We start from the raw sequence: 25768 nt of genomic DNA on the forward strand, positions 1-25768 counted from the left end.
AAGTTGCAAGACAAATGGGCCATTTGCTATTGGCTGGGGCTGGAGTGGTCTCCCGCAGCTTTGGGGAAAGGCTATAATTAGCAGAGAGTTCTGGATGGGATTGCATGCTTACCCTGACAGTTAATTTTATGCTCAAATACAAACATAAACTGAGGTCATCGGAGATGTAAATGTCATTGGAAATGTTGAAGTTCCTGGGAGGGGTACAGCTGCCTCTCCCCATGCTCATGGCCCCCTGAGCTCTTGAGGGAGGAGCCCAGAGCAGTGTGTGCTGTGTCCCTCCGGGCTTGTTGGGCTGGACCAGGAGAAACACGTGTGTGACGGTTCAGTTTTCACAGTGCGGGGGGAGTCGGGATGCTTTTGCCACAGGAGTATTTCCTATGGCTTTAGTGGTCTGGGAATGTTGCAAGGCTGACGAGCAAGGAAAATGCAATGCTTTGCACCAGGAAGGAGAGCACACCAAAGGAAGTATCGTTTCCTGTGGGCAAGGCCATCCTGGAGTGGGTCCCGGGGCTCTAGGGAGCTTGTAAAAATAGAAGAAGCCACTTTATGCCTTTATGGAGAGGGCTGGGGTCAATTCTGCTCTGGTGTTTTGGAGGTGATTTCCAAAGCAGGCTATCTTAGCCCAGAAGCATAGCCTTAGGCAGGCATGAGCAAGGGACACAGGCTAAGGGCTCTCCTGCCCAGAAGACTTTTTTTTTTTCTTTAAAACGGGAAACACAGAATTCTCAGAAGTATATGGAATCAGTTTTGAAAATTTATGATGTAATCTCGTTGGGTTAGTGACAGCGTAAGAATGACACTTCACCCAGAGGATCAGCCCCTCCTCTGTCGCCCGCATGTACGCTGTGTCCTTACATATTTAATTCAGTCCCTGCCTGCGCTCTCAAGACTTCCATCTGTCCGTCTGTGTGGGGTCCTTTTTAACCATGATCTTCAGCTTTGGGGTGGAGGGATTCTGGGCTCCGCGTCTGGTTCAGGGTTAGGGTTGAGCGAGCGATTCCTTAGAAGTCCGGTAATTCAGAAAGGCCAGAAGGGACTGTTTTTCAGCTGCTTAGTCTTGTTCTAGGGTACGCACAGGGCTTAGGCCGGCCTTGAAAATGATCTCACCTTGTTCTGGGTTTTGGAGCTTGAACTGACCAGATAGCCTCTGATCAATCTAGCTCAGTCAAAGGTAGACTTTACTTTCTGGGGTCACCATTTTCCTGTAGAAAGTTTCATGTGAGAGAGAGAGAGAGAGAGAGAGAGAGAGTGTGTGTGTGTGTGTGTGTGTGTGTTTCTTCTGGCTTATAAATTTAAACATTCACCCAAGTGGGTACTTTTTTTTTTTTTTTCCAAGTGGGTACTTTCGATGACATCATTTCTTGCATGGTTTTCCTGATATAGTCAACTTGTCCCCGGGGGGACAGCTTCCTGGCCATCCTGTTACCGGTGTTTCTAAGTAAGCTCATTCTGTTTGACTTTTGGCATCCTGGCCACTTGTCAAAGCTTCGGAAAAAGAAGGCACTTCCCTTTCCCCAGGATGGTCTTAGTGCTCTTCAGAAGGAAGTCAAGGGCATCTGTTTGGAGAGCACATTAGAACCAATTTAAGGCCATTAAGGAACTGGAGAGGCAGCCTCCTTGGTGTTCTGGCTGTTGACTCTAGTGTATCTCACCAACATCCTGTCAGTATTACCCCTCACTTCCTTTGCTCGGACCTTAGCTGGCTCTGGTTATTGTCCCACATCACCATCTCCTGGTGGGGAAGCCCAGCGTATCTAGTGATGTGTCCTTGCCCTCAGGAAGTGTGGCGGGGAAACTCAGAATCCTTGGACAGGCAGGAGAAGGGGTACACAGCGTCAGACTCAAACCCAAGGGGGTTGACTGGGAAGTCTGGCTCACATCCACTCAGTACACATGGATTGTAAGCCCTGACTATTCTTCCTAAATGTCAAGACTGTCCTGATGCTGGAGATACCCCAAACAGTTGGAAAATCCCTCCTGACATGGAGCTTAGAGTCTCATGGGGAAAGACAAACAATTACAAAGCAGAAGAAAAAAGCTGCCTGTTAAATACTGGTCAGGGCAGAAGAGAAAAATAAAGTGGGGAATGGGATCAGCAGTTTCAGGGGGAAGGATTTTCTACTTTCAAATAAGATGGCCCCAGGGAAAGCCTCACAAAGCAGCTGACAACTGAGCAAAGACAAGAGGGAGCTGAGGGAGTGAACCCTGTGGATGTCAGGAAGAAGAGCAGTCTAGGCAGTGGGAGCAGCCTGTGCAAAGGCCCTGGAGTGGTGCCTTTAGTGTGTTCCACCAGCAGTAAGGAGCCCAGTGCTGCAAAAGCTGAGTAAGGGAGGGAAGGCAGGGAGAGGTGAGCTCAGATAGGTCCTGTGGGACTGTCGTCTGTGCTTAGGGTTGTGGCTTTCATTCTTAGCACACAGAGAACCAGCCTGCTCTGTAAGGGTTTGCCTGGTCCCTCAGTGTGGAGAATGGGCAAAGGGGCCAGTCGGGACACTACAGTGGGATCCCAGGGCGGCAGTGTAGCCCCAGACTCATCTCAGGCTCAGGAGTGGTGTCAGCTGATAAAATTCCCTGAAAATTTAGTACAAGACTTTTAGGCTGAGAGACAAGAGGGGCCCTCCAAAGAGCGTTGTGACCTGGTTTTTCCTGCAACTCGGTCATCTTTCCACTGTTGGGAAAGTTGATCGACAAGGAATTAGACTTCAAAATCCCCTCAAAATTCCTCCCTCGCCAGCCCTCTGCCTTCCTGAGGGTCCTCGTGTAAATACATTCCACATTTGGGGGGGGTGCATGCTGCAGCTCTGAAATGTCCCCGGGGTGGGGGGTGGGGAGGAACCTGCCTGTGTCACAGGCATCCCAGGGGCCCCAAGCTCCTGGGTACTTTCCTCTGAAGAGGGTCTGTGCCAGTTTGCTCGGGCTGCCTGTGTGCTTCAACCACAGAAATTCATTTCCTCATGGCTCTGGAGGCTAGAAGGCCAAGTTCAAGGTCTGACAGGGTCTGTTTCTCCTGAGGCCTCTCTCTTCGGTGTGCAAATGGCCTCCTTCTCCCTGGGTCCTCACATGCTTACCCCTCCGTGTGTGTCTGTGGCCTGATCTCTTCTTCTTATAAGGACACCAGTCCTACGGGATTAAGGCCCACCCATATGAGCTCATTTTAACTTAATTACCACTTTAAAGGCTCTATCTCCAAATATAGTCACATTCTGAGATACTTGGGTTCGGGGTGGGGTGAGGAGTGCAGCGTCTGAACTTTGCGGGGGGCACAGTTCAGACCATAGCAGGTTCCCTCATGTATGGTCATCTGGGGTGAGCCCCCATGGCGGGCACCAGAGCCCCCCATGAACTCTTTGTAGGATAATCAAGTGACTGCCAGTCCCTCTTCTCTCTCACTCCCTGCTTTCTTGCTGCAGCTGATTGGAGCCCTGGTCCTGTCGGTGGGCATCTATGCGGAGGTGGAGAGGCAGAAATATAAAACCCTTGAAAGTGCCTTTCTGGCCCCAGCCATCATCCTCATCCTCCTGGGGGTCATCATGTTCATCGTCTCCTTCATTGGCGTGCTGGCTTCCCTCCGTGACAACCTGTGCCTTCTCCAAGCGGTGAGTGGGCCCTGGGTGCCCCTCAGCGGATGGGTGGGTGGGGGAGTGTCCTTGGAGTTCCCTGGAGAGCTGGCGAGACTGCCTCCGGGCCCCTGGGCAGCCTGTTTTTTCCAGTCCTTGCCTTAAACCAGACTTTCTAGAGGGTTTTCTGGATCAGCCTACCTGTTCACATTGGCCCAAGAGAGACCAGCCACTTTGGTAGGTCAAGGCTGGTCTGGATACTCTTGTCCTATTTAAACTGTGTTGCTCCCGCCTCTCCAGTGCAAGTAGGAGAAACCACACTGGAATGGGAGCCAGCAAACCCCAAAAACATTGGTGGTGAGTCAGTCACTGGCTCACGTAATCAGCAAACCCATGCTAGCGCCATGGCTTAGACCTTGGGCTCTCTCTCTCTTGCCGCCTCCCCGTCCTCAGGCTGTCTTTGCAAGGGTCACCCGCAGCCTCAGACCCATCCGCTCTGGATTGAGGGGATCTTTCCTGGTAACCCTGGGATGGGGTTACCCCTGCTTGGGCCAAGTCCTTGCCCTGGGGTCAGCCCCACCGAGCTGCCTTTCTCTGAAGTGAGGAATGGCTCCCCAAAGCTGGGGGGACTGGGTTGGCAGATCTGTTCATTCTGCACCCACATGTGTGTTTGACCTCAGTGTCACCCCTCACGTGGGAAGCTGCTCAGAGCCCGAACAAGCAGGCTACTGGGGCTGCCTGAGGCCGGAAGTTGCTGACATCAGTTTGGACAACGGCTGCCCTGTGATTAGGGGCCAGGGGTGGGGGTATGTGTCCCTCAAGCCTCAGACATCACGTCATCCACTCTGAGGGGGTCTGGGGAAGTGGCTTCTGAGGGGCTCTGCAGGCAGAGCTGGAGATGCTGCCCCTGCCTTCCCTTCAGGCCAGGCCTGCATCTGGGGCAGCTGCAGTGAGGACCCGCTGTCCTCACGGCAGTGCTGGTGATGGCAAAAGGGTGTTTTTCCACCCAAAGTCTGCTGAGGACTCCTGAGACAACCCTCCATGGCCATCTGGCCCAGACAGCTGAGTCACCCTTCCTGACTGCGGACTGGCTCTAGAGATGGGTTTTCCTGGGGAATATCTGTCCACATCCTGTGTCTTCACAGGAAGAAGGAGCAAAAGGCCCAGGAGCCAATTAGAGCTCCTGCGGACTTGACCTTGGAGCAAATGGCCCTTTGCTTTCCCCTCTCAGTGAATCTCTGAATTTTGTTTTTCAGTTCATGTACATCCTTGGGATTTGCCTCATAATTGAGCTCATTGGTGGCGTGGTAGCCTTGATCTTCCGGAACCAGGTGGGTCTCTGATGCAGGTGTCAGCCACGTGTGTATGCTGGGCACCCACGTGCGTGTCCTGGGCTATAAACTGGGGTGTGCGGAGAACAGGGCAGATAATTCCTTGTGGAACGTCCATTCCACTGGGGAGATGGGCACTGAACGAGTAAACCAGAGAACAGGAACACAGAAAAGGTGACAGGTATGTGCCTGGGGCAGATGAGGGAATGAGGTGAGGCACAGGGGTAACGGAGGTCCAGGCAGGGGGAACCACCGAGACAGAAAGGAGCTTGGCAGATCTGTGGACCAGCGCACAGACCGCTGGGCTGAAGCAGGTGAGTGACAGGGAGGGACAGAAGGCAGAGTCGGAAAGGGTCACCAGGGCAGATCTTGTAGGTCCTCATAGGCCATGGTTTTGGGGGCTCAGAATTTTTTCTAAAGGTAGTAGGAAGCCTTTGGAGAGTTTTGCCAGAAAGTGGTGTGATCTGCTTTACAGTTTACTCGATACTGAGTGGAGAAGGGACAATAGGGAGGCAGTGGGGCTGTGGGGGGACCAGCTGGAGGCTGTGGCTGTCGTCCAGGGAGGAGGGGATGATGGCTTGGTCCTGGAAGAGTTGGCAGAACCAGGGACCCTTCGAGGTGAGGTTCTTGGGGCTTCTGGTCTCCAACTCCTTCTGTTGCTGGCTGTGTGTGCCTCATACTGGCTGTGTGACCTTGGGCAAGTCATTTAGCCCCTCAGATCCTCAGGTTCCCAGGGGATTATGATTCCTCCCTCACAGCGCTTTGGGTGAGGATTTGAGGAGAGAATGCTTGCGAAAGACCCGGTGTGGTTATGGCCCTTGGCAGACCCTTGTTACATAACAAATCCTCTGTCCCGGAGCCTGGAGAGAGAAGAAACTTGCCCAAGGTCCCACAAGAACCTAGTGGCTGTGTGGGGTTGACTTCAACCCAAGGCTCTGTCATTTCTCTCATAATCTCATTCCTTTGCCTCCATCCTGGCTTTGATGTTGGAGGTGGGACGTGGGGAGCATGGTGAGTTTGCGTAAGTTCTGTTCCGTCTGTCCACTCCCCTGCCTCCAGCTCGCCCCATCCAGGCAGCGTGGTTCCTGGCACCCTTGGGCATTCTGCTGAGCAGGTGCTGGAGTGCTGTGGCCGCGTTGTCCCTCTTGTTGGAGGCTGAGCCCAGGGTAGCCATCGCTATCCTAGACACAGGGGTGTACAGAGACCTCCAATGACCTGGTCTTTGACTCCTGCCAAACTCCCCGTGGGTGCAGCTGCATCCCAGCCCGGGAGCGGGGAGCAGGGGAGCACCTAAAACACAGGCCTGTCTACACCCCTGGAGTCCAGCGGTCTTCTTCCCATTTTATGAACTGCAGGAGATAGGTAGGGAGAGTCCCATCATATCAATAGAGTCAGTGAGGCACAGAGTGGTTAGGAAGCCCTCCCCAGGGCACACAGCAAGACAGAGGCAGCTCAGTCTTTGGTTTCAGTTCTTTTTTCCTTCCTGCCAGCTTTATTGAGGTGTAATTGACAAGTAAACTTGCAGCATGTTTAAACTGTACAAGCTGATGATTCGGTATACATTTACATTGTGAAATGATCTCCACAATCAAGTTAAATAACATGTCCATCACCTCATGTGGGAACTTTCCTTTTAGTGAGAATGTTCCAGATCTATCCTCAGCAAATTTCAAGTGTACTATACAGTATTAGCTAGAGTCACTCTGTGTACAACAGAACTTATTCACTGTATAACTGAGAGTCTTATACCCTTGGCCAACATCTCCCTATTTCCCACCCCTAGCCCCTGCTAGTCACCACTCTACTCTCTGGCTTTATGGGTTTGGCTCCCCCCCACCTCTTTTTTTTAAGATTCCACATTACAAGTGTTACCCTGTGGTATTTGTCTTTTCTGTCTAGCTTATTTCGCTCAGCGTAATGGCGTCACGGTTGATCCATGTTGTCACAAATGGCAGGATTTCCTTCCTTTTTTATGCCTAAATAATATTCCAGCATGTGTGTATGCAATGGACAGATATACAATACAGTATAAAAATAAAAATATATAAATATGTTAAACGAGTAAGTATATACATTTTTTCATTTCTTTATCCATTCATCTGTCAATAGACACTCAAGTTATTTCCATTCCTTGGCTATGGTGAGTAATGCTGCATCATACCATTTAGATATATTCCCACAAGTGGGATTGCTGGGTCATATGGTATAGTTCCATTTTGAAATTTTGGAGGAAACTTCATAGTGTTTTCCATAACGGTTGTACCAATTTATAGCCCCACCAAAGGTGTACAAAGCTTTCTTTTTTTCCCCTCTAATATTTGTTATCTCTTGTCTTTTTGGTAATAGCCATTCAAATTGGCATTAGGTGATATCTCATTGTGGTTTGATTGGCATTTCCCTGATGATGAATGATATTGAGTATCTTTTCATATACCTGTTGGCCATCTCTGCCTCATCGGGAAAAATATCTATTTAGTTCCTCACCCTATTTTTAATCAGATTATTTGTTTTTGTCATTGTCTTTTGACATTCAGTTGTAAGGTTTCCTTATACATTTTTTTTCCTTATACATTTTGGATATTAACTTCTTCTTTTTTTTTTTTTTTTAAAGATTTTATTTATTTATTTGACAGAGAGATCACAAGCAGTGGATATTAACTTCTTAAAAGATAACATGGTTTACAAATACTTTCTCTCATTCTGTAGGTTGCCTTTTCATTTTTTTGTTTCTTTCCTTTGCTGTGCAGAAACTTTTTAGTTTAATGTAGTCCCACTTGTTTATTTTTGCCTTTGTTGCCTGTGCTTTTGGTGTCAGATCCAAGAAATCATTGCCATGACCAATGTCTGGGATTTTTTTCCTCTATGCTTTCTTGGAAGAGTTTTATGGTTCCAGGTCTTGTCTTTAAGTCTTTTATCCATTTTGAGTTTATTTTTTTGTATGATAAAAGATAACGGTCCAATTTATTCTAATGCATGTCAATATCCAGTTTCCCTAGCACCATTTAAGAGACTATCCTTTTCCCATTGTGTATTCTTGGCATTTTTGTAGAAAATTAGTGGGTATGACTGGGTTTATTTCTAGGCTCTCTATCCTGTTCTATTGATTTCTATGTCTATATATTCTATTGATCTATATGTTTTGGGCCAATACCATATGATATTGATAACTATAGCTTTATAATATAGTTTGAAATCAGAAAGTATGATGCCTCCAGCTTTGCTTTTTGTGCTCAAGATTGCTTTAGCTTTTTGGGGTCTATTGTGGTTCCATACAAATTTTCAGATTTTTTTTCTATGCCTGTGAAAAAAAATGCTATTGGAATTTTGATAGGTATTGCATTAAATCTGTAGATCACTGTGGGTAGTATGAATAGTTCAGTAATATTAATTCTTCCAATCCATAAACAAGGGATAACTTTCCATTATTTGTGTTGTCTTCAATTTCTTTCATCAGTGTTTTATGATTTTCAGTATATAGATCTTTCACTTCTTTGATTAAATTTATCCCTAAATAATTTATTCTTCTGATGCTATTGTCAATGAGTTTGTTAATTTATTTTTTGGATAGTTCATTGTTCGTGTTTAGAAATGCAGCGGATTTTTGTATGGCGATTTTTGTATTCTGCAACTTTACAGAATTTGCTTATTGGTTTTAATAGATTTTTGCTGGAATCTTTAAGATTTCTTCTTCTTCTTCTTCGTCTTCGTCTTCTTCGTCGTCGTCTTCTTCTTCTCCTTCCTCTTCTTCGTCTTCTTCGTCGTCTTCTTCTTCTTCTTCTTCTTCTAATTCTTCTTCTTCTTTCTTCCTTTTTTTTAAAGTACTGTCCATGCCCAGTACCCAACATGGGGCTTGAATTTACAACCCTGAGATCAAGACCTGAGCTGAGATCAAGAATTGGACGCTCAGCTGACTGAACCAGCCAGGCGCCCCTGTGGTCTTTAAGATTTCTCTATATAAGATCCTGTCATATGTAAATAGAAAATTTTACTTCCTTTCTGATTTGGATGACTTTTATTTCTTTTTCTTGCCCAAGTTCCTTGCTCTGGCTTAGGATTTCTAGGACTATGTTGAATAGAAGTAGTGAGACTGGACACTTGTCTCTTCCTGATCTTAAAGGAAAAGCTTTCACTTCTTCACTGCTGGGTATGTCAGCTGCAGATTTATGAATGGCCTTTGTTACGTTGAGGTACATTCTTTCTATATGTAATTTGCTGAGCATTTTTGTCAGAAAAGGATATCGAATTTTGTCAAATGCTTTTTCTGCATCTATTGAAATGATCGTATTTTTATCCTTCAGTGTAATTGTGGTGTATCACATAGGCTGATTTGCTGCTGTTGAACCATCCTTGCATCCCAGGGATAAATCCCACTTGATCATGGCTATGATCCTTTTGATGTGCTGTTGAATTTGGTTTGTTAGTATTTTGCTGAGGATTTTTACAGCTATATTCATCAGAGATATTAGCCTATAATTTTCTTTCTTTCTATAGTGTCCTCACTCGGCTTTGGTATCAGAGGAATGCTGGCCTTATAATGACTTTGGAAGCGTTTCCTCCTCTTCAATATCTTGGAAGAATTTGAGAAAGATTAGTATCAATTATTCCTTAAATGTTTGGTAGAATTCACCAGTGAAGCCATCTGGCCCTAGAGTTTTACTAGTTTATTAGTTCCTGACTTGTTATTGGTCTGTTCAGATTTTCTGTTTCTTCATGACTCAGCCTTGGTAGGCTGTGTGCTCTAGGAATTTATCCATTTCTTTTCAGTTACCCAGTTTTCAGTGGGTAATTGTTCATTGTAGTCTCTTATGATTCTTTGTATTTCTGTGGTATCAGTTGTGACATCTCCTCTTTCATATCTGCTTTTATATTGGAATTGTCTCTTTTTTCCTGGTCTAGCTGAAGGTTGTCAATTTTATTTATCTTTTAAAAAATCATCCCTTAATTTTATAGATATTTTCTATTGTCTTTATAGTCTCTATTTCACTTATTTCTGTTCAGATCTTTGTTATTACCTTCCTTCTACTAACTTTGGGCTTCGTTCTTTCTTTTCTTTCTGTTTTCTTGAGGTGAAAAGTGAGATTTTTCATTCAAGGTCTTTCTCTTTTTTTTCTCAAGGTAGATGTTCACCGCTACACACTTCCTTCTGAGAACTAAGCTTTTTGCTTTTGCTCTTGCTTTTGCTGCATCCCCAAAGTGTGGTATGTTGTGTTTCCATTTTTGTTTGTCTCAAAACATTCTTTTACTTCCCTTTTTTCTTTGCCCCCTAGTTACCTTTCCAGTCTGGTGTCACTACCTGCTCCTCCCTTTTCCCCTTTCCCGCCTTTCGGACCATCCTCTCTGAGCTGGAAGATCGGGGTGTTGGTTCCTGTCTCTGTAGCCTGAGGGGAGAGAGGCGTTTATTCCGTTTGTCCATGGGGATGTGTTTCTGTGCAGTCACTGGGCTCCAGCACGGATCCAGAAGATTTGGATCAGTGCTTTCCTAGCTGGAGCCCAGGTCCAAGTTGTGGTCAGCAGCATTGATTGTTTTTGTAAGCCATCCCCTAAATGAGCAGCCATTTTGGTTTCCAGCGTGCTCTCACAAACGCGGGCTGATTTATCATCTTCCAGTGCCCCGTAGGTCAGTAGGTGCCATGACACCCACCACTCCTTCTTCCTGAGCCCTCTAGTCCTCATGGCTGAGGACGCCATGGGCCGAGGTCAGCGCCGAGAGTTTCTCATTATCTCATTATCCCTAAAGCCTGAGGATTGGATGGCATGTCCCCTCATGGGGTCCTGTCAGGAGAGGATCTCTGTGTGTAGCCCAGTAAGGACCCCCACCATCAGGGCTCTCAGCTCCTTGGAGGCTCAGGATGAGCCGTGTTCTCATCTGCTTATGATACGTAATTCAAAATAACTGAAAAACGAGATACAAAACTGCAAATGCAGTCAGATCTTTGCCATAAAAAAATAGGCCTGGGGGGCACCTGGGTGGCTCAGTCGGTTAAGCCTCTGCCTTCAGCTCAGGTATGATCTCAGGGTCCTGGGATCGAGCCCCACATTGGGCTTTCTGCTCAGTGGGGAGCCTGCTTCCCCTTCTTGCTCTGCCTGCCTCTTTGCCTACTTGTGATCTCTGTCTGTCAAATAAATAAATAAAATCTTAAAAAAAAAATAGGAGCAATCTGGAGCAATCTGGAAGAAAATAGAATTATTTGCATATTAACTCTTATTTCCTTTGAGGGGTGGGGCTAGGGTGATTTTTATTTTCTCTTTGACATTTTTTCCCATTTCTTCCCAAAAGAAGATTCCCAAATCCTCTTTTTCTTATAATCATGGGGGGGAAATACCATATAAAGGAAAATAATGTCTCTTCCAACTGTAACATAAAACATGAGACTGGCCACTGCTAAGGGTGGGCTGTTGACAGCAGCAGGAAGGGGCTGTGTGAGGTGGAGAGAGGAGATGGGGAGCAATGCAGGTCAGCTGCCAGGAGGAAGTGAGCCCCCAATTCCATTTTCTCCTGGCCAAGAGAAGAAACATTTCTCTGAGCCATACTCTGACAAGTCTGGCCACACAGGCTACCTATTAAATCCAAGAATCCACTCGTGGTGCCAGATGGAGGACAAAGTAGGCCAATGGCCTCACGCTTGGTTGTCAGGAAGGGAACAGGCCATGGCTGTCCTGGCAGCCAAACACCAACAGACACAGGACTCCATCCCTGACCTTGGGTGGGGTTTCCGCTGTCGGGCACGACCTGATGGTCAGACTCAAGTGGCTTCTCTGTTGTGCCCTGAGGAGCTGGACATCGAACCCCAAGGGCCTGGGCATCAGCAGGGCCACGCCCTGACCCCAACCAGTGCGAGGAGAATCTACGTGACCCCCATGACTGTCGGGGTCTCACCTTGACCTACCAGTACTCCAGCGTGTTCCAGGGGTGTCGGAGAGGGCAGCCGCTGCCCATGTGTCCCCGGTCAGGCAGAGCTGCGTGGGACACCCAGAGGGTGCTGGGTTGTGGCTGGTACATCTGTACCCCCAACCCAGACCTTCTGGACTCTACCTTCCCTCCACTGCCAAGGCAGGGGTGAGGAGTGGCCGGCCTCTCCTGGCCTTGACCAGAGGGTGCTGGGGTCACAGCCAAGCCCGGGAACCCCCTTCACATTGTGAGAACTGGGCTGGTACTGGTGTCAGCGGGGACCTCTGTAGCCTTGGGTTTCAGGGTGAGAGCCGCGGAAGGTCCATCTCTGGAGGCCAGGAGGGAGGCTCCCAGGGCCCTCCTTCCACTCCTCCCTCCTCCCCCTGCTCCTCAGCCTGGGGAGGGGGGGGGGCTGCATGCCTCACCCCCTTGATTCCTCATTCACCTAAAAACACTAAGCACCTCTCCTGGAAGCTATGCCCCGAGGCTTTGGAGAGCTTTAGAATTAGATTTAGAAGAAAGAACTAGAAAGGACAGTTCTTTGCAGCTTGCCTCCGGTGGTTTAAACAGTGTACTCTGAAAATCCTGTGGCCTTTAATGTTTGCTTACCCTTTGCTGAGTTTAGTTTTAGCCCAGGCCATGTGGACCCTGAAACTATGCCAGCCTTGGAGGAGGGTGGGCGGGAGGGGGCTGTTGTGGGGGGAGTTGGTTTTCCTGCTCTAGTTGGAGCTGGCCCTGCTGCTGTGAGCTGGTTTCGAGCAGGGCAGGGATGGCCCTGGGAGTTTGGTCTCGGGGTAGGGGAGGAACAGAGGAATGAGGATTCCCTACTGCATCCCACGGTCCCGAAGAATGTAGCTGAGCACAGCCGAGCACTTCACAGTTAAATTCATGAGCTGGGCAGCTTGCTTGTCTCACTGGAGTTTCTCATCCCTCCCCAGCCCTGTCACGGCACAAGGACCACCTAAGTTTCCTCGCATCTCTGGTGTGAGAGCACACAAGAGCAAGCCTGATCCAGAGAGGTCCCTGAGGGGGCTGGGGCAGCTGCTGCCCTCGGAGCCTGGGGCCATCTGTCCCTCCTGCCCATTTAGAGGGGCCTCCAGCAGGGCCTCCCATCCCTGTAGGGGCCCAGCTCAGCTTACCAGATGGGAGGCCTGATTTTCACAAAGGCCCTTTTGGCGTCAGCAGGTTTGGAAAGTACCCAGTGACTGAGCTGGTTTAGGGAGGATGGTCAGAGCTGCTTACTGAAGAGGGAGCGAGAACCTTTCCTCATTGGGCCACTGGGCATTCCCTGTGCTGACCCTGCCCTGGGCCTTCTGTCCACATCCCCAGGCACCTCAGCCCCCGCCCTGGGGGGAGTCCAGATAATCTGTGATGCAGGGGAGGGGCCGGGAGGTGGCCACTGGGCTGGGGTGCGTGCAGAGGGACATGGAGGACCAGGACTGTGTCTGCAATGCCCTGACAGTTGGCCACAACAAGCTGACACACCCCTATGCACGTGACCCTGACCTTGGCGCACCCCCCCCCACACCTCTGTACAGCCATGGGCCCCCTCCCACGTGCCATTCAATGCAATGAATTTGTTCTCTTGCCCTACCCTGGGTGGTGGACTGACCCCCCAATCCTCATGTCCTGTTTCTTAGATGCCCCAACTGTGCCCCTGCTGGCTGGCCTGTCCCCTCATCCCCTAGAGGAGTGGACACCCCAGATTGGAAAGCCTTCATAACCTGAGGGTCTCTGAGTAGGGTGGGCCTGAGGCCGTGGGGTCCCCAACCTGCCCAGGTTGTGCAACCGGCAGGTTCCTGCCCTGGGATCAGTGCGGGACTGAGGGCTGGCAAGTTAGCGGTCTTTCACGCGAGAGAGGGCCTGCCCCTGTCCCCGGTGCCCCCCGACACTGGATGCTGATGTCAGGTTTTGGGCTCCCCAGTCTATTTCTGAGCGGCTGATCTTCATCAGCAGAGGGTTGTCCTTCTGGCCACAGAGATAGGTCTCTCCAAGCCCGTCTCCTTTGTTGCCTTGACTCCGAGCAGGGTGAGTGTCAGGAAGGAGGTGGCTGAGGTACCCTTTGTTCCTCTCCCTTCCTGATACTGGAGATGGTTTGGGGAGAGGACCCCGCACTGGGGGTTTGCCACCTTGCTGCTAGCATCTCTCTGCCAACGACTGGCGGGGCGACCTTGGTCAGCTCACCTCTCCGGGCTGCAGGTGTTTGTGAAGGGTCCGAGGCCAGGGGCTGATTCTTCCTTGGGAGGCCGCTTCCACCTCAGGAAGCCTTTTGGACAAGACCTGAGGCCTTGGTTTCCCTTGGGATTAGCCATCTTCCAGTGATGATATGACAGTTATGGAGCAGTACTAGAGGGTATGTGTCTCCTGGAAGGAGAGGAAGATCTATAATATCGTGGCCTACCATGTGCCTGGCCCCTTGCTAAGCACATTTGTAGCTTTCCTTTATCTAAACTGAAATCTCTCCCAGGCAGAGGCTGTGCTCTGCATTTGGCAGGGAAGGAAGTGGAGGCTTGGTGGCTAAATGAGGTGTCTGAGGCCTGGGTGGCTGCTGGAACTGTTCTTGACCGTGGGCCTTGACGGCCCCTCTCAGCCTCGTCTCTGACCCTCAGAGCTGGCAGTTATCGCAAAGATAGGTCTGCAGGTTTGGTTCACAAGTGGGAAACTGAGTCTCAGAGAGGGCAGGTGGTGGTGGGGCCTGCAGCGGCAGGACCAGGCCTGGAACCCAGGGCCCTGTTTCCCCAGTGGCGCCTGCAGGCGCCTCCCCCAGGGATCGTCTGGCTCCAGAGCCAAGAATGCCCCCTTTGTACCAGCACAATCTCTGGTGATCTGTGGGCCTCCCTGTGCTGAAAGCCCTGATTGTCGCTGGGAGCATGGGGCTGGGCTGCCCCCCCTCCCACCCCCACCCCTCCCCGCTGTGGGGCCTTTTGTGCTCCTGGATTTCAGCACAACAGCCGGGCTGTTGATCCAGAAGGCCCAGCGTGACCGGGAGGAGGCGATGTGCCAGCGCCCCTCTCGGTGGGGAGCGTCCCCACCCGAGGCGGGAGCTGGGCCTTGTCGTTCAGCACCGAGCCCTGCCGCATGAAGAGTGGCCCACTGGGGAAGTCAGGAGAGCTGATTTCCAGTCCCGGCCAGGGCCCTAACCAGCCTGCCATGCCCTGGGAGAGTCAGGCCCCCTCTCTGGGCCTCGGTTTCCTTATCCATGACACAAGAGTTTGGATAGCTGAGAAGAGCGGAGAGGAGGTCTGGAGGACAAAGACCCAGCTCGGGCCTGTCTTTGGGCAGTGGAAAGGGCACCAGCCGGGGACCCGGGCCAGCCAAGTCCCAGCTGGGTGTGGCTCCTTCCCCAGGCAGAGTCCCATCTCTTGGGGCCTGAGCTCTCTGATCTCTGTAGGAAAGGGGGTGAATCACTCCTGCTCAGACATGGCAAAGGGACCCAGGCATCAGATGGGCACCGGGGTGTGGAGGGGGTGTGTGGGCAGGAAGGTAGTGCAGGTGGGGTGGGGGCTACTTGGGCTTGTGAGCACTCTCTTCTAGTCCTGAATTCTGGGAGCTCTTGGTTGGACCTTGAGGGGGTGGGGGGTTGTCTGTTTCTTTCATAATGTCTCCATCGAAATAGACCATCGACTTTCTGAATGACAACATTCGAAGAGGAATTGAGAACTACTATGACGATCTGGACTTCAAAAACATCATGGACTTCGTTCAGAAGAAGGTGAGCCAGATGCCCTGGGTCAGAGATGTGCCTGCCATGCCCTTTGCCCCAGGCTCGGGACCTCACTCAGGAGGGCAGGGGATAGGGAGCAGTGGCTTATCCATTCCCAGAGCAGGGGCTGGCCAAGTTGGGAGGCAATGGCGGGGGCATGGATGGGCACCAAGGGTGGGGCCTGACCTTCTCAACCAGTCCTCTACCCACGTGCCTGGCCCAGAATGTCCTTACGCTCCCTGCCTCCCTTTAGACACATAGATATCCCCCCACCCCATCAAAATAAATAAATATATAAATAATAAGGTCCACTCTAACTACAAGCCACCTTGCATGGTCCCAGGGTATACTTCTCCAGTGGCCTAAGATCCTCCTTCCTTGAGGGGGCGGAGAAAGACCTCCAAGCTGCCCAGTTCAGAGACCTTTTTGCTGAGTCCCTTCAGTGATGGGGAGCTTACTCCCTGCACATCAGGGACAGCCCTGAGCTAGAGAGCACTCTTTCCTGATTCCACTTCCCCCTGCATTGGGGAACAGAACATGACTTCCCCTTTTCCTCCATAACACTTCTTTCAATGCAATGATCATCTTTTGGGGACATTGTCCCCCCCCCAAGATCCCCCGCATCTGTGGCGTTATAATAACAGCAGTGGCAGGCCGGCACTGCCCTTGATGGCTTCTGCATATCAGTCTCACTTGGTTCTGAGCCTCAGGTTCTCATCGGAAGCAGGGGTGGGGTGGGTACCTTCCCCTAGACTGTGGTGAGCACCGCTGCTGTGTTCTCCTAGGCAAGACTCAGCGCTGGTGGCGCTTCCTGGGACACAGTCTAGGGGGCTGCAGTGGACCTGGTTCCCGGGCCTCGTCCCCAGGGGGAACCACATCTCCCCATGCCCACGGCCACCCGCAGTGGCCACTCCCTTGGCTCAGGCCTTCACTGTAGTCACAACAGGTGCAGCTGCTGGGAAGCCCCGCTCTGCCAAGGGTGTGTCGGCCAGCTCCGGCCGCTGGATGAAGTGTGATGTTTTTATTGGAACCAGCGTTCCCCTGGCTTGGGGATTTCATTTCTCCCAGGGTGGGATGGGGGGGTGACTCATGCTCGGTGCCAGGCCCCAGGCTGCATGCTTCACGCATAGCCTGACGTCAGTATCCTCAGCTCAGCTGTGCAAGGCCGGCAGGGCTCTTCCTGCTTGGTAGATGAGAATCTGAGGCCCAGAGAGGCCAGTCAGCTTGCCCAAAGTCAAACAGCTAAGAATGGGAGGATGAGAATTTGATCTCTGGTCTCTTGACTCTTGAACTCAAAGCAAATGCCCTTTGAACCACACCTTGGGGAGGCACTGCTAGGTCCTAAGAGCTGACAGCCAGAGGGCACTGTGGGGACTCTGGAAGGGTGTCTTGTCTGGTTTGTGTTTCTCTGGGACCTGTGACCCTATCACTCCCCTAACTAACCTGCCATGACTCCCTATCACTCTGAATGCAATCCTGGCTTCCTACTTATCCTGGCTGACTGGGCTCCGCGTGGTATGGCCAGGGCCAGCCTCTCTACCTCATCCCTCCCCTCTTGCTCGCCCTGCTCCCAACGCATGAGCCTCTACATGCTACCTACCATGCTACAGCTCAGCCCGCATGTGCGGGGCCCGTGCACTATTGACTGGCTATTTCCTGCTGTTCCAGTTTCAGATTAAATGTCATCTCTTCAGAGGGGCCTCTCCTGACCTCGCAACACACAGCCGCCCCCCAGCTCCCTTCTCCTTTCCCATGCCCCTGGTGCATGGCGCTACCACTGACCTTTCCATGTAGCAGTTACTCCGTCTCCCCAACGGAGCCTGTCCCCCACGGCCGTGTCACTTTGGCTCACCCTATCACTCCAGTGCCCACCATCATGCCTACCCTATCACTCCAGTGCCCACCATCATGCCTGGCGCCCATCAGCCCCTCAGTGGAGTCACCACTTCCCAGGGCACTGGCACCAGTGCGGGGGGGAGAAGCTAAGCTAAGGGGAAAATGAGGGCCTCCTTGCCACCCCTTCGGTCCCAAGCCCGTGGCAGGACGTGAAGTGTGTGTTCCCCTGTGCTAAGAGCTGATGGGTGGCTGTGACATAGGGGCCACAGGGCTATGGGCATCCATAGAGTCCTAGTCTCTGGGACCTTCAAGGGTTGAGCAGGTGCCATGGGACATGAAGATGGGGACGTCAAGGGAGGAATTTCCCTCCAATATCTAGTCCCCCTTGCCCAGTTAATCTCCGAGAGGCTGCCCAGCCTTGGCTTGCATGCCTCTCCAGTGACGGGGTGCTCCCTACCTTTCGGGCAGCTGGCTGACAACTACCGCCTCCGGTCCCCCCCCCCCCAGGTGACCCGATCAGAAACCACAGGGTCTCCTGGTAGGGCCCCTTCCTGGTGTGCGCCCGGGGCCTCGGCGGTGACGGCAGCCCCCTTCCCTGCTTGCTTTCCCCTCAGTTCAAGTGCTGTGGCGGGGAAGACTACCGGGATTGGAGCAAAAACCAGTACCATGACTGCAACGCCCCGGGACCCCTGGCCTGTGGGGTTCCCTACACCTGCTGCGTCAGAAACACGGTAGCCACCCCCTCCCGTCAGACCCCTCTCTCCCTTCAGAAAGCGGGGAGGGCAGGAGGCGGTGGTCATTGCCAAGGCGTCCAGAGTCTCCAGGGCCACGAGAAGGGGTACATCTGGGGGTGGGGGCGGGGAAGGCCATCTTTGCTAGCCGCGGTCATTACTAGCTACTGAACATTTGCCACGTGCAGGTCTGTTTTAGGCTCTCTAGGCATGGGAACTCACTTAGCTCCTTCCACAGCACTGTGGGGTCGATCCTTTTGTTTTATCCACCGCACAGATGAGGAAGTTGGGACACCAAAGCTTTAGGTGCCTGCCCGGCCCAGGGTTGGCGGGGCTGGAATGAGATGCAGGCCGCCATCGTGGGAACTATGCTCCAGACCACTACGTGGAGGCGGGGAGATGGGTCCCCACCGGGGAGGCCTCGTGGGGCGGCGGGCTCTGCAGCCCTCTCTGGGAGGCACCTGGGAAGGGGTATGGGATGTTATGCCAGCCACAACCCCCTCCCCAGCAGGACGCCCCCGCTCAGTGCTGTCACCTCCATGGCCACTTGGGAGCCTGTTCCTCTGTAGTCACCACTTACAAAGGACGGGCTTCGTCGGTCCTCTGTGTTTAACTAACGTCTATCGAAACCGCCTGGTTTCTGGACTGGAATGAGGTGGCGAGCTTCGCAATTACTCATGCCCTGAACAGTCATGGAAAATTTCTTTTTGAACATCTCTATCATTCTGTGCCCACTCCTGGATTCTGTAAACCAAGCAGCTGTCCGTGAGGGTGGGGGGACCTCCCACATGAGTCAGGGAGCCAGGGCCAAGTGCACCAGCCCTAAAAAAGCCTGGGCCTTGGAGGGAAGGTTTGTTTGGGAATTTTAGCTGCCATTTTAGGGTAGCTTTCTGGGAAGGGGGGAATGCTGGGGAAGGGCCCAGCCTTTTCAGAGAAGCCCATGGGGGGGTGATTCTGAACTTCATCACCGAGGGCAGTGACACCTGAGTGCCAAAGGCAAGCTGTCCAGGTCAAGCCCTATGTGTATTCCTTCATTCAACGGATGTTTGTTGAGCACCTACTATATGCCATGTGATTCTAGGCTCTGGGGGTGCAGAAAATACATGGAGGACCCTCTGCCTGCATGGAACTGATGTTCTAGTCAGGAAGACTGACGAAATCAAGCAATAAGGGACAGATAGGATGCTTGAAGGTAGTAAAGGCTAAGGAGAAAAAGCAGGGGTGTGGAAGACTGCAACTTCAGACACTGAGAACATAGGTTTTCAGTAAAACCCTGAAGGAAGTAAAGGGAGAGGCCAGGTATATCTGGAGGATGGGCATTCCTGGCAAAGAGAACAGCAAGTGCAAAGGCCCTGAGGTAGGAATTGCCCTGGTGTGTTGGAGAAACAGCATAGCTCCAGCTGGAGCAGAAAAGTAGCAGATTAAGTCAGGGAGGACCCAGGTATCCTGAAGGCATGATCAGGACTTCAGTATTCCTGCGAGTGCCTGGGAGTCAAATGAAGGGCTTTGGTAGCTGAGTGACAGATCTGACTGAAGCCTTACCTCAGGGTCACTCTGACTGCTGGGAGGGGCAGAAGTAGACATGGGGAGTCTGGTTAGGAGCTGGCACAGTGGTCCATGTCAGGTCAGACTGTCAGGGAAGTAGGCTCTGAGATTCTGGGTAGCAAGCAGGGTTTGTAGGAGGAATCAGCCAGCTGGGCATCCAGGAGAGCCAGTGGTGTGGCTCCAGTCTGGGTCCCACAGCCTGAGAAGCAGGGGAACTGATGGTGTATTTCCTGTCCAAAGGCTGGGAGGCTCAAGAGCCAGGAGGGGCCAGTGCTTCAGCTCAGGTCTGCAGTTAGGCAGGCAGGAAGAACTCCCTGTTACTTGGGGGAGGGGCAGAAGAATTCCCTGTTACCTGGCCTTCAACTGATTGGTTGAAGCCCACCATTGTAGGGAGAGTAATCTGCCTTACTCAGTCTACTGATTTAATGTTAATCTCATTGAAAGGCATCTTCACAGAAACACCCAGAATAATGTTTGACTAAGAATCTGGGCACCCCAAGGCCCAGCTAAGTTGACACCTAAAACAACAACCACATGTGACAATCACCACAAGGGACTGACAGCTAGGGCTCTTCCCAATTGTGCTTTCACACTTTCGGGGTTTCTGGGAAAGAGAAATTAAGGAGAACACCCAGGTTTTGGCCCAAGCCACAAGAAAAGATGGGGCTGCCGTTGCCTGAGAGGGGACAGCAGGGAGGCAGGTCTACGGAGCCTCTGTGATTTTCCAGCAGGGAGGTCAAAAAGGCACTTGGATATAGGGGGCTGGAGTTTGGGGGAGAAGTCCAGGCCGGGAGTATAAGCACGGATTCCCCCTGCAGAGAAGTGGACCGTGAAGCTGGCGTCTGGATGGGACCATGAGGTGGGTTATCTCTGGTTCTCTAAAAATCCCACCATCATTTTGTCTAAATAGAAAAGAGGGTGTTTCCTGCCTTCATAGAATCTGTGTCTCCTGCCTTCATAGAATGTGTGTACAAATGTATTTACTGTCCACTATTTCAGTTAGCCACAGATCTGAATGAACACACAGGAAATACATAGGAGAACAAAAAGTAAATTTAAAAAAATCAGAAGCTAGAATCTTGTGCTTGGTGGTTTAGAGCTTCCTGGCAGCCAGAGGAAAAAGGGAGATGTGCTCTGACCATTCAACAGAAGAAGGCAAACCAGTCCCTCTGGGAAAGTCACCCTTACCCCTAGCTCTCAGCTTTAAGGGGAATGTCTTCTACCTGGCCTCCCACAGAGGATTTGAAGCAACAGAGTTCATACAGGGTTATGAAACTTGTTTACACTGACTGATGTCCCCAAGACTTGGTATGGAAGGCAGTTTGCTGCTCCATTAAACGGTCTCCAACAGCTTGCCTCTGAGCTCTTGTGTCCAATTTGTAGAGCTCTCCACTCGCTCATTTTCGGCAACCCTTTGGGGGCCTGTCCCTCCAGGGCTCTCTCTTCCCCTTCCCACTCACATCCCAGACCTCCAGTAACCCAGCTCATCAGCCCTCGGCCAGAGCGAGAGGAAGCACGCATGAAGAGCCCTCGTGAACTTTGCTGTGTCCGTCTTTGGGCTGCTCAGGAGTCCCCTTCTTGACTTTGACGCTGTGCCAGATGGACGAGGCCGCAGAGGAGCCTCAGAGCAGAGCTGGTGTCGGGGCCTGGGAAGCTTCAGCAGAGACTCTGGAGAGTTCGGTTCTGGGCACATCCAGGCAGGCTTTACCTTTGGAAAGACCATGGATGCCTCTTATCGCCCTCCTTGGAGGGGGCTTTCCTGGCAGGGGAGGTGATTTCGGAGGAGGGGTCTGGGCCTGAGGACAGGGACCCTGCCTCGAGGGCTGGGAAGCACAGTGCCAAGTGGTTACTCCTCTACCCATATCATCTACGTACTTATTATGCTCATTGCGAGTCTCCCTTTCTAGAATATAAGTTCTGTGAAGGCAAAGACTTTCCTTGGTTCTCATACATTCCCAACACCTAAGAACAGTGATTGGTACATAACGGGTGCCCAATTAATATTTGTTCAGTCGATGAATGGAAGAGCAGACACGTAGGGTAGAAAACACAGTTCCCATCATTCTGTCATGCACTTGCTTCCCAGGCCTGACCCTCTCCATGGGGTTTGCATGCACCGCCTAGAGGAACCACACAAACCTGAGCAGTGTTAAGTGGACCCTGGGTGGATTTGGGTCTGAGGGCACCTGGGGTATAGTCTAGGCGGAGGGAGGTTATTTTGCCCGCAGACCAGGTCCTGGGAAAAGGGGAGAACAACAGTCCTTCGCAGTAAGCACGATGTAAGTGGCAGCTAATACCCATTTCTGTTTCAGACAGAAGTGGTCAACACCATGTGCGGCTACAAAACCATTGACAAAGAGGTAATGTCTTTGCAGTCTCTTTCCTTGAGAAAGGTTGCTCTTCCTGTCCCATCCCCAGAGGGATGCGAAGGGTCCCTGGGCAGGGGGGAGGGGGGCGGGCTCCTGGCTTGGAGTCTGGGACTGCCAGAGTTTTCCACCTGTGCCCAGACACAGAAGGACTCGGGGAGCCAAGAAGCCCCCAGGCTGGGAGAGCCTGCCTGGCTGTGTTTGCTGAGCACCTACTGTGGCCTGCCTGTGGGAGGTCACCGAGCCCTTGCCCATACCATCGCCCTACCCTGCATCCCCATGTGCCTAGTCCTGCCCAGCCCAGCCTGCCTTAGCCCAGCACCCCGCTGGGCTGAGTGACACTGGCGTGGTGCTGAGAAGGGAGCTAAAAATCACGTCGACTTGAGATGCCTGTGAGTAGTGGTTCTCGAGGTGAGGTCCCCAAACCAGCAGTGACAGTAGCCCGGGGGACTTGTTAGGAACACGTGTTTAGAAATGCAGGTGCTTCTGATCCCCATTACTGTTGGAGAGTCGTGGACTAGCAGAGGTTCTCAAGCTAACAGACCCGAAGGCCAGATTTTATAATAATCATCTGGTAATGCCCTAGTTAATTATCTCGAAATTCACAGATAACATAATCTGCCTACACACCTAATTTCAGAACAAGTGACAGATCTGACATAAAAGGAGAAATAGAACAATTTGCAATTAGATAGCATATTACACATAGAAATGCTCAGGCATTAGATACAACGGAGGACACCACAAAGCACGGAAGGGTTTGCCCCACAGGGGCAGCTGGCTCGTGGGAGGGGGAGCCGTGCTGGTAAGGCCAACACCACGGGCATTATTTTTGCCAAGTTGGGGTCTTTAAAATGGCAGACAATTCTTGATAAAATTCCAAACACAATAATTCTTGAATGTATATCCTTTGGTAGTATTTCTGCAGAATTACATACAGTGTATATACGTGTGTGTGCTGTGTATCTGCACGTGGCAAAACCACACAGAAAACACTTTGGTGTTTATGAGTCCCTGGAGTTGTCCTTTTGGCTCAGGTAATTCTGGATGGGTTTTCAGCCATCTGGATGCCCCGGCCGACTTCTGAGAGGCAGGGGGCAGGGCAGTTGTTTGTGGAGTACAACTGTCCTTAGCTCCGCATCCCCCAAGTCCCCAAACCCAGCTGCCGTGCCAGCCACAAGTGCCACCACCATGTCCTCAGTGCTCTCTAGGGGACGCTACAGCCACGGAGACCCAGTGGTCTGGAGCCATCTGCTCCTATTGCGTGTGAGAAACCGAGGCTCAGACAGGTTGAGGGACTTGCGTGGACGAGGAGCGAGCCGTGGGGCTGGGGCTGGGGCTCTGCCAGGCGAGGGGGTCAGCCAGGCTCCTCCTCCCTGAGCAGCGGCTCAGTGTGCAGGACGTCATCTACGTGAGGGGCTGCACCAACGCCGTGCTCATCTGGTTCATGGACAACTACACCATCATGGCGGGCCTCCTGCTGGGCATCCTGCTCCCCCAGGTGGGCTGCCCCCCCCCGCCCTGCCCCCCCCGTCCCCCCCCCGGGAAGGGAGCTGGAAGTGGAATGGTGGGCAAGGTGTTGGTTCAGAGAGGGCGGGGTGACGAAGGCTCTCCTACCATCAGTCTGGGCTGGAGGGCCAGAAGGAGAGCACCAATGGCAAGAGTTTGCTTATAAATCTCTTCCAAGTGCTTTGTAGGCACCACCGTCTTCAATCCAGTGAGGTAGGTACTATTATCATGTCCATTTCACAGCGGAGGAAACTGAGGCTTGGCAAGGTTAAGAGACTTGCCCAAGGTCCCCTTGATAATGAGTGGCAGAGCCGGGGTGGAGACAGGAGTCCCAGAATGGTGGGGCCTCTGTTGATGGGGCACAGGGAGGGTCTCTGGGATTTCCTGGGAGGATAGAGAAGGGACCGGGCTGGGGGCTGCCAGAGCCACCCAGATCCCCAGCAGGCTCTCACCCACCCTGCCCTTGCTCCTCAGTTCCTGGGGGTGCTGCTGACATTCCTGTACATCACCCGGGTGGAGGACATCATCATGGAGCACTCTGTCACCGACGGACTCCTGGGGCCAGGTGCCAAGCCCAGCGTGGAGGCGGCAGGCACCGGGTGCTGCATGTGCTACCCCAATTAGCGGCCCTGTCTGGATGGTGCCGGGACCGCACCGCTCGGGCCTCTGCGCGGCGGCCGGAAGGGACTGTGGTTATTCTCCCTACACTTGGCATTGGCCGGAAGCATGGATGTGTTGGCTCTGGTGGCCTGTTCAGGCCTCCCACAGCCACTGCCTCTCTGGGGAGTGGAGCCCCTCCCCAGCTCTGAGGTCCTGCGCCTGCCCACCCTCCTTGGCGTGGGGATCAAGGGCACCCCTTTTCAGGCCAGGCCTCTGGGGAAGGGGGTGCTCATTGCTCAGCTCAGGGCCCGTTTCATTTCTGGCAATGCCATGGCCTGTGGTGTTTATACCCCTTTGAGGGTAATTTTGTAGTAATGCATAAGCGAGGACGGAAGAGACCATATGTGCTGTGTAGGGAAGGGGGTGTGTGTGGCCCCTCCAGGGCCCTGGAGTCCCTCAGCCACACCCCAGAGGCCAAGTTGGGCCCATCTCACAGCCTCCCAGGGACCTTGAGCCCTCCCCAAGACTGCTGCTTTGCTGACCCTGTTTTCTACCTGATTTTTGTAACATTCATTTTGTACACAGTTAACAGGAGTTTCTGACTAATCAAAGCTGGGTGGTTTGCCACACACCCCACTCTTGCCTCTCCAAGTCAGTTTATTAATCAAGCAATAAAGATGTGATTTTTTATTATGGTGTTTGATTTGTGCTGTTTGGGTCCGGAGGGGGTGGGGAAGTCCTCCATTTGGGCTGGGAAGCCCCTCATTGGTGCAAAGATTGAAGGGGGCACCCTGGGACCAAGATCTTGGATGGCTTGGGACCCTGCGGCCCAGGGGGGTGGGCAGCTGGCTGGAGGCTGCCTGCTCCGGGTTTGGAATGGCCTCTCCCATTCTTGGTGTTGCTTTTGACAGCCTCTCCTTCCTGCTAGGGATTCACCTGTGGGAAATCTCTGGAGGGGGCAAAGATGGCCACATCTATTTTATACACTGGGAAACTGAGGCAAAGCCACCAATGGTAAGAGGCTCCTCTTCTGGGAAGTGGGGCTGATGGGAACTAGGAAAGTCAGGGGTGTGGGAAGGAGCTGTGCCCACAAAGCCACCCACAGCTTTGGAACCTGAGAGGCTCTCTCTCTGACAGTACATAGTGTTGGGGGTGGGGTGGTTCTTGGTTCTGGGGAATGGGAGGAAGAACGCACAATGCCCAGCAAAGCTTGGTGCCCATCGCCCCCTGCTGGAGATGGCAGGACCTGCATAGGTCTGCCCACCAAAGCTTTCCTGCCCCAAGACTTGGGTCCCAGATTTCCTGGGAGGTTCTTAGTAGTCAGAACAATAGAAATAAACAGCAGGAGCCCCCAGACCTGAAGAACTCATCCGAGGGTATTAGGGAGCTGCCCATCACCCCCAGAAGCTAAGTGGTCGGATGTTTGGTTGGCATTGTGTAGGGACCTGAGTTGTCTGATGGGTGTGGGAAAGGACAGGAGAGGGGTTTGTCAAAGCACAGATTGATGTAACCACAGCAAACACATCCACGAGTGATCTCTGTGCTGGGAGCTCGTGTAAACATCTCACCGGCTCCTTTGAGTCTCACGACCATGTGCGGTTATCACTCTCGTTATGTCCATTTTATTGATGGAGAGACTGAGGCATGTTAAGGGACTTGCCCAAAGCACCTGGATGGCCGGTGACAAAGCCATGATGGGAA

General features: G+C 52.0%; 1 protein-coding gene across 2 annotated transcripts in view; it reads left to right on the plus strand.

Moving 5' to 3' along the window:
* The window catches only part of LOC111145398 (tetraspanin 15), a 48843-nt gene extending 24086 nt beyond the window's left edge, over positions 1–24757 (plus strand). Inside the window, exons 2-8 of one of the 2 annotated variants that reach the window (XM_022500274.1) lie at positions 3411–3596; positions 4814–4888; positions 15394–15489; positions 17931–18047; positions 21905–21952; positions 23343–23459; positions 23942–24757. In XM_022500274.1, the coding sequence (XP_022355982.1) occupies positions 3411–3596; positions 4814–4888; positions 15394–15489; positions 17931–18047; positions 21905–21952; positions 23343–23459; positions 23942–24091 (789 nt within the window). In that variant the 3' untranslated portion in view covers positions 24092–24757. The remainder of the gene's footprint in view (positions 1–3410; positions 3597–4813; positions 4889–15393; positions 15490–17930; positions 18048–21904; positions 21953–23342; positions 23460–23941) is intronic. The other variant, XM_022500275.1, reaches the window with a different exon arrangement.
* Positions 24758–25768: the final 1011 nt, after the last annotated feature.

Source organism: Enhydra lutris, unplaced genomic scaffold (genome assembly GCF_002288905.1).
Source record: "Enhydra lutris kenyoni isolate GAN:26980312 unplaced genomic scaffold, ASM228890v2 scaffoldscaffold12, whole genome shotgun sequence".
Lineage (NCBI taxonomy): Eukaryota > Metazoa > Chordata > Mammalia > Carnivora > Mustelidae > Enhydra > Enhydra lutris.